At 38.8% G+C, this 13567-nt stretch overlaps 1 protein-coding gene across 1 annotated transcript in view; it reads right to left on the reverse strand.

Annotated features, from left to right (window-relative positions):
- nckap5l (NCK-associated protein 5-like) overlaps positions 1-13567 on the reverse strand; it is a 287803-nt gene that overhangs the window by 177075 nt on the left and 97161 nt on the right. The window contains exon 3 of the mRNA XM_048599236.1: positions 4450-4518. Within this exon, the coding sequence (XP_048455193.1) occupies positions 4450-4518 (69 nt within the window). The remainder of the gene's footprint in view (positions 1-4449; positions 4519-13567) is intronic.

A 13567-nucleotide genomic window follows, 5' to 3' on the forward strand; every position in this document is an offset into this window, starting at 1 on the left:
AGAGTTGCTCCGGGAGACCTCAGCGTTGACTCCAGACCTCACAAAGTCTCATGATACCAAGTTAAACATAGGCAAGGAAACCTTTTTCTAATCACCTTGTCCAACTCCTCCTTGGCTGATGAATCCATACTTCCCTACTTTGAACATAAATGTAAGAATTACGAAGGGGTGGCATTAGGTACAGAATGCATTCAGGGTGGGGCACTTCAATGTCCATCACCAAGACTGGATCAAAAGCAATAAGGTGACTGAGTTTTGAAGGGTTTAGCTTCTAGATTGGGTCTGTGACAGATAAGAACACATGAATGTCAGAAATAGGAACAGGAATAGGTCATCTGGCCACTTGAGCCTGCTCTACCATTCAAAAAGATCAGTTCCATTTACTCACCGACTCATTATAACACTTAATTCCTTTACTGTTCAAAAATCTATCTTTGCCTTAAAAAGTTTCAACAAGGTAGCCTCAACTGCTTCACTGGGCAGGGAATTCCAGTTTCACAACGTTTTAAGTGAAGAAGTTCCTCCTCAACTCGGTCTGAAATCTGCTTCACCTCATTTTGAAGCTATGTCCCCTAGTTCTAGTTTCACTCTCCAGTGAAAACAACCCCCCCGGCTTCGATCTTATCCATTCCCATAATTTTATGTTTCTATAAGATCCCCCTCATTCTTCTAAATTCCAATGAGTGTTGTCCCAGTCTACTCAATTTCTCCTCATAAGCCATAAGACCATAAGATCATAAGACCATAAGACATAGGAGCAGACATTAGGCCATTCGGCCCATCAAGTCTGCTCCACCATTCAATCATCGCTGATAAGTTCCTCAACCCCATTCTCCTGCTTTCTCCCCGTAACCCTTGATCCCCTTGATAATCGAGAACCTATCTATCTCAGTCTTAAATATATTCAATGACCTGGCCTCCACAGCCTTCTGTGGCAGTGAATTCCATAGATTCACCACTCTCTGGCTGAAGAAGTTTCTCATTACCTCCGTTCTATGCCCTCGCGTCATAGACTCTCCTACTAATGGAAGCATCTTCCCAACATCCATTTTGTCCAGGCCATTCAGTATTCTGAAACCAATGCTCTCAAATCCAGAATCAACCTAGTATAATGAGGGAATACCCGACTTGACCTTGTTCTTACCAATTTTCCTGTTTTAGATGCATCTGTCCATGACATTTTGAGATAGAGCGACCTTCTAGACTTAGAAAGACAAACTTCTGCTTTCACATACACACACAACACATTCTGAATGGTCGTCTGACCTGAAATATTAACTTTGATTTCTCTCCACAGATATTAACAGACCTGCTGAACTTTTCCAGCAATTTCTGTTTTTGTTTCTGATTTCCAGCATCTGCAGTTCTTTCTGTTTACCATTTTTCTGATATTCAGTTTGGGTTCCACCAGGATGATTCAACTCCTGACTTCATTTACAGTATTGGTCCAAGCATGGACAGAAAAGCAGTTCTCCAGAGAGAGGTGCGAGTGACTGCCCTTCTCATTAAAGTCACATTTCACCGAGTACAGCATCAAGGAAACTTAGAAAAGCTGAATCAATATAAATCAGGCGAAACCTTCAACAAGTTTTGGGATATACCTCCCAGAAAAGAAAATGTTGTGGTTGTTGGGGGGTATATCAAATTAGACCCAAGATATCATTGCAGGAGTTCTTCAAGATAATGTCCCAGGCTCAGCCATCATCAACCACTTTACCAATGACTATCTCTCCATTAGAAGGTTAGAAGTGGGGATGTTTGTTGATAATTGCACAATATTCATCTTCATTTGAAATCTGCATTTTTATGCAGCAGGATCTGGACAACTTTCAGGCCTATGCGATAACTGGCAAGTACATACCCATCACACAAGTTGTAGGCAGTGACCAACTCCAACAGGAGAAAATCTAACCATCTCTAACCGATATTTAATGACATTATGATCACTTAATGCTCTACTATCAACATCCTGCAGATTATCAAGGACCAAATACTGAACTGGACCAGCCATATAAGTACTGTGGCTACTGTGTGAGCAAATCAGAGGCTTTGAATTCTGTGTCTCCTGTCCCTCCAATGCACATCCACCATCTACATGGCACAAGTCAGCAGGTAACGGAATACTCCCCACTTGCAACAGATGCAGTTCCAACACCATTCCAGAAGCTTGACACCATGTAGGGCAAAGTAACACTCTTAATTGGAAAACCATGCACCACTTTCAAGGTTCATTTCCTTCACCACTAATGTAAAGTGGCAGCAGTTTATACAATCTACAAGATGAACAGCAGCAACTCATCCAGGATCCTTTGACATCAAGATTCCAAACCTGTGAGGTGGAGATCAAATGTAGTATTTCCATGTTTGTTGATACACAAAACTAGGTGAGAATGAGAGTTGCAAGGAGGCTTCAAAGGAACTAGAACAGGCCAAGAAAATGGGTAACAACATGACAGATGGAATACATTGTGAATAAATTTGAAGTTATCCACTTTGATTTTGACATTTTTAAAAGGGCAGAATATTTATTAAATGGTGTTTGATTGGGAATAATTCTTAATTCTTATGTTCCCACTCCTGCTGACCATCTTGCTTCAAATCTTTCTTCCCCCGGCCTCTCAAGTCTTCATGCACCTTTTCAAAAAGATTAAATGTTAGCATGTTCTATATTATTCAAACATACAGGGCAACAGATCCAGAGCTGGAAAACGGTATTAGGCTGGATAGTTCTTTATTTAGCTTGCAGACACGAGTTGACTAATTGGCAGCCTTCTGTGTCATACATTTTCCTTCGTTCTAAAATGTAGAAAATATTTAATCTGCAAGGTACATTTAGATGATCTTAATATAATGCATGTGGAGTATATCAATATTTACTCAGCAGTACTTTTTCACTGCAATGCAAACATTGCATTTGGTTTCCTCAGCAAAAAACTACCAAATGGCAAAGTGAAGCAAATTGTAGTGATTGTTTCTTGACAGTGAAATGCTCCTTGATAAATATTTATGTCCTATTGTACCATTCTAGTATTAAAAAGGTAACCAATTGCTTTAAAACATTGCAATAACATACAATGGTTACCGTTAAGAGCACTTCGACTAGGACATACAGACCACAGAGTATAACGGACCAAAACAAATTACAAATGATTAATTGCTGAAAATCTACCAACTTAACCTGACTACCAATGTAAAATTGCATGTGCTCTGGAAACACACCATCAGACCCTTTGTAATTAATGATATAACATTAGAAAAAATTTGAAAATCAGTCAAAGTATGAGGTAACATTTTAAGTACGGTATCTCACACCTCTCAGGTTTTTACATTACAGTCATATATCAAGGTAACAAATGTATGTTGCAGCATAAACCCAAGTTTATTGCCATACTGTACTGAGATTACTCCAAACTTCCACTTTACCATGGATTGAATCTTTATGTTATGCAGATATTGGGTCTTTCTTGCTTCACTAAGAGTACTTCACTAAGAGACTTTAATGTGTACCCTGCTAGCAGGTGAACAGAGAGCAGTGAGGACCAGGCATTATAGGTAAGCCTTAAGCTATAACTGGTTTAATTTGGATCACCATATCTCACTAACAAAAGGTAGGAATAGTGTCACTGTTCCTAAACTAGTGAGGAGGAAAGCAAGCCAGGATTCATATTTGAGGTACTCTTGCTAGCAATGCATATGTGGTAGTTATGATGCAGCTGAAAACAAAAACAAAGTGAAAATAATTTAGTCCATTAAGATCAGCAACAATATAAGCTTCAAGGCATTAAAGGCAACATTTTTTTTTAAAGGCATCAAGTCACCTAGTGTACCCAGTGAGTTTTAAAAGTCAAAATTAATTATTATGAAATTCCCACACAATGGACAGTGCATCAAATGAGATGTAAAATCAGAGTAAATGAGAACATTTTGTTCATGGTTGAAAGCATTAATAATTGTAAAACTACGTGTGAGACAGTGGCTAGAGCACTGAAATAGAGCACTGCTTTTGTTGCCAGAAAGATCTATGTTAAAACATAGCTCAACCTGCTTGGATGAAAAATTGCTCTTTGACAACTGCAAGGGTTCTAATCAAATTTAACCAGCCTCAGCCTGTTTCTACGTGATGTGAGTTCACTAAATAAAATTACCAAAAGCAGAAGTTCTGACTAAATTACCAGTTTCGTTCAGACAAAAAAGAAAAAGGAGATGGGGAAACAGATTACATTAAAAAAAAAGTTCTTTTGAGATTGAAATTAAGTATGTTGTTTGGAGAAACAGGAGAAAATTTTCAGTTTGATTTACTTGCATTGTAGTTGACATTGATTATAGCTTTAAAATCATGTACATAGATTTATCTAATCTGAAATATTTCTGCAAATGCAAATTATTGAAAGGAAATGGTTTGCAGAAGCAAAGAAAATCTCAAAATACTCTGCAACTTTCTCATCTTACCTCATCAAGACATCGTTCATACTGTTCTCTCTGATGCTCATTTTCTAAGGCTAAGGCTGAGTTCTCTGCCTGCAATTAAACCAAAAAAAAATCCACATCAATACAAGTTCAGGATGTCATCTATCATAAGAATCAGTGAGAAGCCGCAGGCGCGGGTACAAAGTCAATGTTTTATCCATGGGCACCTTTATTTGAAATTCAGGTACATGTGTCTATTTAATTAAGATTTACCATTTTGCAAAACATTCCAATTCTTCTCTTTCACTAAAATGTGGAACCCTAAAAATTAATTGATCAGAAACCAAATAGTGCAACTTCTAGATTTTCATCCAGCAGTTGCAACTGGTACTTTCAAATTCATTCAAGAATAATGACTTGCATGAGGTGGGCCTGACCAGTCACTGATCTCTATCCACGACATTGTTGAATGCCGCCCACCTCTTGTCATGACTCCATTGGAGCTTTTTGTTTTGCTTTGGTTTTTCTGCTGGCCTGCTGTGGCTGTTTTGATTTGTTCAGCAGGCCATTATGATAGTTTCTTTCTTTCCCCTTACAACGTTGTCACTGTGCCTAGTTTATTTGAACTGCACGTTATTTTCGAAAATTAGCACTAACTGAGGAAGTAAAGTCCCCACTTGATGATCTAAAAATCACTACCACTATTTGTAATCTTGCCATTTTAACAACAAACAAATGAAAGGTTAAAGTATGCGCACAAACCAGGTGAATATGAACATATAGGATCATTTGCTGAAACAACAGTACCTATTACTCATTTTTAATTTACAAATCAAAAATGTAATTAATCATATCTGAATGCCCTATCAGTAAGATATTGCTCATGGCAGAAGTATTGAAATATATTATTCTATCACAATACCATTAAACTGTTATTTATAACATACCATTTAAATCATAAAGGAATGCTTTTAATTCCCTTTGCAAAGGTTAGGCAGTAACAATTTTTAATCAAATTTGACATGTTAAATACTTTATTACAGAACTGTACAAGAAAAATGTTAATAACAGGAAACTGTATTTTGCAAAGAAAGACTGATACATCCAAAAATGTCAAACATTTAACATTAACATATGAGGTAATTGTAAACTGTGAATCATTGTAAAACAAATACATTGGACAATTTTGTCAAATACAAAAATAAAAGATTAATTTGGAATTTGTTTCTTGCTCAGTGTATAATATGCTTGCTTTAAACACAGTTAACTTCAGATAAAAACTAATTGAGTCAAATACTAAATGCACATTAACAAACAATGGATTACATTTTCAGAAATCCTCCAGAATACTCATAAAGGGTGATGTGCAAACATATTTCTGATTCCAAATTGAGACAACATGGGACTTGTGACTTTTCAGAATGTGAATCTCATTCGAGGTAAATTATTCAAACATTTGCATTCTTCTGTCAAAATATCAAAAAAAAGTTGAATTCTAACTCTTCTAATGTTTACATGATTACAATTTGAAATGAAAATGTATCATGAATACTTTATAATCCTGAACAGAAGAAAATGAGAAATGTATAAACTATGTTAATATCATGAGCAAATCGATGGTTAGTGAAGAACAGCTTGACAAGTCTTTCAAATTCTTTTAAATAAAACACACATAATGTCGTGTGTGAGATACACAGCAAAATCTCATCACATTATCCACTTCTACTAGACAAAGGAAGCCATTCTGAAGAAGGGTTACTGGATCCGAAATGTTAACTCCTGATTTCTCTCGACAGATGCTGCAAAACCTGAAGTTTTTCCAGCAATTTCTGTTTTTGACTCAAAATATTGCTTTGCTTGTTTCTAATCAAAACATTATCTTATCAAGCAATCCAAATAGGAGATCTGAAAATCATATTCAACAGTTATGAAATTAGATTGAACGTGGAATCTGCTGGCCTTATGAGCCCAGATGCCACTTATCACAATTAATCTGACACAGGAGTGGGACTGCTGTACATTGGTTCATCTTAGGCATGAATTCACTACATTTAAAAAAAACACTAAACAATGCATGTGAGTAAAAAAGGTCAATCTTTTACATATTTGAACATGGAGCAGGACTGCTCATGAATGTAGCAAGCAAAAACCTGAGGTTTGCAGCTTGGATTTCAAAATTAAGCCCACTACTCTTGAAACCATACCAGTTTAGCCTAAAAAAAAAATCAACTTTTATTGGTTCAGATGGATTAAATTGTGCGAAAACATTAACAGAGTTAAGCTTCTGTCAATTCAGGATTCTGTCGAGTAGTATGAATAATGTGTATATTGTGAACTTTCATTATCAGTTGAACTGAGACCTTAAATGTGTGTTAAACATCTATGTCATCAAAGCTACACTTAGTGTGGTTGACTTGAAATGCAAGAATCCAGAGGATTTATTTTAGTCACTCGAGGGCATTTCCATTAAACTGATTTCCACTTTGAGTCACAATATTGTTAATGAACTTGAAACTTGCTGCTATGTTCTTGAACATATTTTATACACATAACATACAATTATACTTTTAAAAACATCATCTCCTAAACAAAATTGTCAAAGAAAAAGCAAAGACCAGCTGCACGCAAGTAGAAACTGCTTCTGGGGAGATTTAAAGACTGTGTGTGGTTCAGTGAACATGAAAAACATGTAAGACTGATGTAAATTGTACCCTATTGTCTCTCAGCTTCATATTGTTGATTCTATATTTATGATTTGAGTGGTCTGGACTTCCCAGCAAGTTTAGGCATAATTGCAGCTGAGTTACATCATTTAATCCCCAATAGATTGTGCATGCAACTGTTTTATCCCAGTTTTATAACAGAAATTTCCTCAATCATTTGTACGATTTCCAAGATATACTGAAATTCTCAGCCATTCATTTACATAGATACACCTTCCTGCAAAAACCAGTCTGAGTGGCTTTCCTATAGTTGTGCAAATAACAAATTGCGATGGAGTTTCCCCTAAATGTTTGGTGCAGCCATAGCATGAAGTCACCTGAATTTTGCATAACAAAGATTTCCAGTGTTTTTGATAAGCTTGTCAAGACCCTTCTCATACTTAATAAAAGCAGTTTCAATATGAGCACACCAGAAGTGTATGAGAATTCCTCACCCAAAAAGTGTTCAAATATATACATATGCAGTGGAATGACCTTCCTAATGGGCATGACTACTAAAGTTTATATTAATTAGGTTTAATTATATACAGATGGTGGGCATGTAATGAACTCCCAGACAGATACAAACTAGAGTTCTTGTAGTGCAGTGGTAATACCTTCTGAGCCAGCAGTACTGAGCTCAAGTCCCAATTAGTACAGAGATGTGTACTAACATCTCTGAACAGGTCGATTAAAATAACAGACACAAACTGGAACTGTTGTTGTTGGAGGTAAGAAGCGTATGCTTGTGTATCTCTGTAAATAAATGCTAACAAACATGTGTAAAGTTGGGCTCTGGTTTGATCCTTCACTAATTAGCTGTGTGCAATATAATATGGTTCCAGAGATGGTTGACTGAAGACTGAAAACCAAGCAAAACCACTGAGAATAAACTACAACCTTCATGCCCAATACACGAAACAGTAGAAAGAAAGTGCAAATTGACAGTCTATGATAACCCTCCAATATTCTCAGAATGTGAGCATATGACTAAAGGAAAAAATCAGGTAAGTATATGGACAGGCAGTATGCTCCTACCAAAAAGGAAACAAGATAGAGATATGCTTATGTCGCTTCCTCTGAGAAGTAAAATCAGAAAGAAAGTATTTTGTGATGTGGATACACATCAATTGGATAATGATAGAGGTTTGAATCTTCTACTGAAGTTCCTGGATGAACTCTGCAAACACAATGACGTATTAAACACTTACAAGTCGTGATGTGATCATAGAAAACACATTCATTTATAATTGAATTTTAACAGATTTTATAAAAGATAGACAAAATTCAATTTGGGCATTTCTAGATCAGTGATTGTGCTAAGATATCTCATATGTTTATGTTACTTCTCAAACAGTTGTCAGGTTTTCAGAGAGAAAGACTCTACCTTAAAAAATTCCAGGAAAACAGTCATTGCCTTTTGCCATCACAAAACTATTGAGACATTCCTCAGTGTCACAAAGAATAGAAGAATACATTTTGTTACCAGATTTCAAAATGGTCCAAATAGTGGATGCAGATATAAATGCAAAGACAGGCAGAATGAAGCTAAAAACACCTTTAGCACATTTGGCTACGACAGCAACAACAAAATAAGATACATGCATAAAGAAGCTGTTAAGTGTTCCTGGAGAAGACATTTCTTACAATGAAATGTTCTGTAAGAAATGGAGATTTATTTAAATTGTTTTGAAATTGTTGTTGGGCATTTTCAATTTATTTGAAAATAGAGGATAAAATATATTCTTGCTACAATGTTGAGCATTACATCTGAGATTATGAAATCTCAAAAGAAATCCCTAAAAGAAAACCCCCAGAGAAATGAGTAAGTATTGGTTGAAGATCGAACTTTCAGATTGTTTTCAGGACATATAATAAAGTTCTTCTGCACAATAACGAGGAGAAAAAAAAGAAGAGAAAACAAACAAAAGGAGTTCCTTGCATTTTGTGATTGTGTCACGTTCACTCCACATCATTAAAATAAAAGAACTCCACAGAAAATTTGTGCTGAACCTCTGTTGGCAGGGAATTAAGAGAGCAAGAAGGGGGCATTAAAAGACATTGGCAAGTCGGCTTAAAAATAAGAGGATAACTAGGGAGAAGTAGGACCACTCAAGGATGGAGGGGGGAACTTGTGTTTGGAGACAGAGGATGTGGGTGAGACCCTAAATGAGTACTTTGCGTCGGTATCATCCAGGAGAAGGATATGGAGGATTGAGAGATTTGTGTGGAGCTTTCTAATACACTAGGGCATTTTTAGATCAAGAAAGAAGTGGTGCTAGGTCTTTTGAAGAGCATTAAGGTGGATAAGTCCCCAGAGCCCGATGGTATCTTCGCCAAGTTATTCAGACAGGCAAGAGAGGAGATTGCTGGGGCCTTGACCAAGATCTTTATATCCTCGTTAGCCACTGGAGGGATCCTGGAGGACTGGTTAAGTTCTTCTGTTCAAGAAGGGAAATAGGGATAATCTAGGAAACTATAGACTAGTGACTCTCACATTGGTGATTGAGAAGCTATTGGAGAGAATTCTTAGGGATAGGATTTACCTTCATTTGGAAAAGCATGGTCTAATTAGGGACAGTCAGCATGGGTTTGTGTGGGGCAAGTCATGTCTTACTAATTTGATTGTATTTTTCAGGTGATTGATGAGAGTGGAGCAGTGAATGTTGTCTACGTGGATTTTAATCAGGCTTTCAACAAAGTCTCTCATGGTAGACTCATCCAGAAGATTAATATGCATAGATCCACCATGACTTGGCCGCATAGATTTAGAATTGGCTTGCCCATAGAAGGCAGAGGGTAGTGGTGGCAGGGGGTTTTTCAGGCTGGAGGTGAGACTTGATAGAAGTCTAAAGAATTATGAGATGCATAGATAGGGTTGATGGTCAGAATCTTTTTCCCCCAGAGTTGATACTAGGGGGCATGCATTTAAGATGGGAGGGCAAAAGTTCAAAGGGGATATGAGGGGCAAGTTATTTTTACAAAGAGAGAGGTAGAAGTCTGGAACACACTGTCAGGGGTGGTGGTGGAGGCAGCTATCTCAGGGGCATTTAAGGGACATTTAGATAAACACATGTACATGCAAGGAATGGAGGGATATGGACCAAGGGCAGGTAGAAGTTTAATTTGCCATTATGTTTGGCACAACATCGTGTGCCAAAGGACCTGTTCCTGTGCTGTACAGTTTTATGTAAGATCAATAGAAAAGTCAGGTTGAATTTTGGTGTGACAGCTATTTAAGCGTGATCCAGGAAATCCCGGCCCAAATATTTTATTGTACAACTTATTCCACCTAAAGAAACCAGTTTGGTTTATTTTGAGTCTAGATGTGCATTAATTTAAGTCAATATAGTCTATACAGCAATGTGTGTGAATATGAAATTGTAAACAGGCCTATTATTTTATTAACAATGATAAAATAACAAAAAATACACATATTCAAAACTAATTGGAATAATGGACACAAGACAACTTTGGTAAATCTTTTTGTGTACTCAGGTTATTGGTTTGTTCAAGACTATCCCAAGAGAGCCAACTTCAAAAGTGAGTAATTCAATTCTCCTGAAATAGTATTAACTCACTGTCTTCATCACTCTTATATTTAGAGGTAACTATGTCCTTTAAACACTGCAATTAGATGAAGGCTGCTTAAAGGAAAATCTTTTCTTTTCAACTTTCATGCAATTAATGTGTGTCTCCACTCAGTTGTGTGAGGGGAGAGCATAGCTCAGGGTGGGAAAAAATTATGAACAAGGCAAGGCCATTCATTGAAAGAAGCCGGCTTACGGGATTTGATAACACAGTGTGGAGCTGGAGGAACACAGAGGGCCAGGCAGCATCAGAGGAGCAGGAAAGTTGATATTTTGGGTCTGGACCCTTCTTCAGAAATAGAGAGGGGAAGGGAGCTGAGGAATAAACAGAGAGAGGACTAGGAAAAAGTACGTGGGATGGTGATAGGTGAATGCAGGTAGGGAGTGGTGGGGATTGGTCAGCAGGATGGGTGGAGCAAATAGGTGGGAGAGAAGATGGACAGATTGTGGCAGATCAAGGAGGCAGGAAGGAGGATGGCCAGGTCAAGGAGGTGACACAACCTGTCCATCCTCTCTCCCTCCAATCCACCTCACCCATCCCACTGACCAAACCCCACTACTCCCTACCTGCATTCATCCATTACCATCCCACCTACTTTCCCCAGCCCCATCCTTCCTCTCTCTATTGATATTTCCCAGTTCTCTTGCCCCTCCCCATTTCTGAAGAAGGATCCCAACACAAAACGTCAACTTTCCTCTGATTTCAGCATCTGCAGTTCTTGCCATCTTACAGGATTTGATGCTCACATCTCCAACTCATTTTCACATATTCGTATGCAGGTAGCAGACAAGATATGGGCCTTTTTCGCTGTGCTTTTCTTTAAAAGCTAACTTAAAAAGAATTCTAAAAAGGGCTCAATGGACTTGTAATAACAGGAAGTCAAGATCTTTTGTTGTTATCACGAACAGATAAAAATGGCAGACTGTTCTTCCTGTAAAAGATTTTGTGATCGGTTAACAAGGGATGAATCAGCTCCCCCTTTTTTAAGCCCCCAAGTTGGCTGCAAAAATATTATAAATTCTTTTTAATAAGCAGCCTTATCACACTCCAATTAAACTGTAATTCACTAGTTGACCAGAATCAAAGCGGAAGCCAATGACATGGTCTTGTTGAGTTAAAGAAAGAGCACTTCCATGTCTTAATAACCACAAGAAAAATAATAAAATGCAACGTCAAACATTGTCTCACTGTTTCTCTTTCACTTACACACACACGCATGCACACACAAACACGCACAGAGTTAAAAATGGAAGTGTGTCTAGCACAAATAGATCAAGGCAGATTAAGCTTTTTTTTAAAAAGAAGCATCCTCAGAGTCTTTCAGGTATTAGATTTAACAGGTCCTTTGAGTAAAGGAATTTGGAAGTCATGTTAAGTTTGTACAGGGCATTGGTGAGGCCTCTTCTGGATAACTGTGTCCAGTTCTGGTTGCCCAGTTACTGGAATGATATTATCAAGCTGGAGAGGATTCAGAAGAGATTTACCAGAATGTTGCTGGGTATGGAAGGTTTCAGTTATAAAGAAGAGCTGGATAGTCTGGGACCTTTTCATTAGAGTGTAGGAGGTTGAGAGGCAACCTGATAGAAGTTTGTAAAATAATGAGAGGGATAGATAGAGTTAGTGGTAATTGTTGTTTTTCCGTAGGATGTGGGATTTCAAGATGAGGGGGCACATTTTTAAGGTGAGAGGAGAGAGATTTAAAAAAGGCATGAGAGGCTTTTGTTTTTACACAGAGGAATGTACTTCCTCAGGAAGTGGTGGATGTGAGTACAATTACAACATTTAAAAGACATTTGGATAGAAACATGAATAGGAAAGGTTTGGAGGGATATGGGCCAGGAACAGGTAGGTGGGACTAGTTTAATTTAGGATTACGTTCAGCATGGACTGGCTGGACCGAAGGTCTGTTTCCCTGCTGTACGACTCTATGACATCACAGACAACAAGGTGTAGAGCTGGATGAACACAGCAGGCCAAGCAACATCAGAGGAGCAGGAAAGCTGACGTTTCGGGTCTAGACCCTTCTTCAGAAATGGGGGAGGGAAAGGGGATTCTGAAATAAATAGGGAGAAAGGGGGATGCAGATAGAAGATGGATAAAGGAGAATATAGGTGGAGAGGAGACAGACAGGTCAAAGAGGCGGGGATGGAGCCAGTAAAAGTGAGTGTAGAGGGGGAGTTAGGGAGGGGATAGGTTGGTCCAGGTAGGACAGACAGGTCAAGGAGGCGGGATGAGGATAGTAGGTAGGAGATGGGGGTGGGGCTTGAGGTGGGATGAGTGGATAGGTGGGAGGACAAGTTAGGGAGGCGAGCTGGGCTGGTTTTGGGATGCGGTCAGGGGAGGGGAGATTTTGAAGCTTGTGAAGTCCACATTGATACCATTGGGCTGCAGGGTTCCCAAGCTAAATATGAGTTGCTGTTCCAGCAACCTTCGGGTAGCATCGTTGTGGCACTGCAGGAGGCCCAGGATGGACATGTCATCCAAGGAGTGGGAGGGGGAGTTGAAATGGTTTGTGACTGGGAGGTGCAGTTGTTTGGTGCAAACACAAGGCGGTCCCCAAGCCTCCACTTGGTTTCCCCGATGTCGAGGAGGCCACAATGGAAGCAGCGGATACAGTATAACACATTAGCAGATGTGCAGGTGAACATCTTTTTGATATGGAAGGTCTTCTTAGGGCCTGGGATGGGGGTGAAGGGGGAGGTGTAGGGGCAGGTGTAGCACTTCCTGCGGTTGCAGGGAAATGTGCCAGGGGTGGTGGGGCTGGTGGGGCTGGTGGGGAGTGTGGAGGGGACAAGGGAGTCACGGAGAGAGTGGTCCCTCCGGAAGGCAAATTAGGGTGGGGAGGGAAAAATATCTTTGGTAGTGGG

The sequence above is a fragment of the Rhincodon typus genome, chromosome 7 (genome assembly GCF_021869965.1).
Source record: "Rhincodon typus isolate 14 chromosome 7, sRhiTyp1.1, whole genome shotgun sequence".
Classification (NCBI taxonomy): Eukaryota; Metazoa; Chordata; class Chondrichthyes; order Orectolobiformes; family Rhincodontidae; genus Rhincodon; species Rhincodon typus.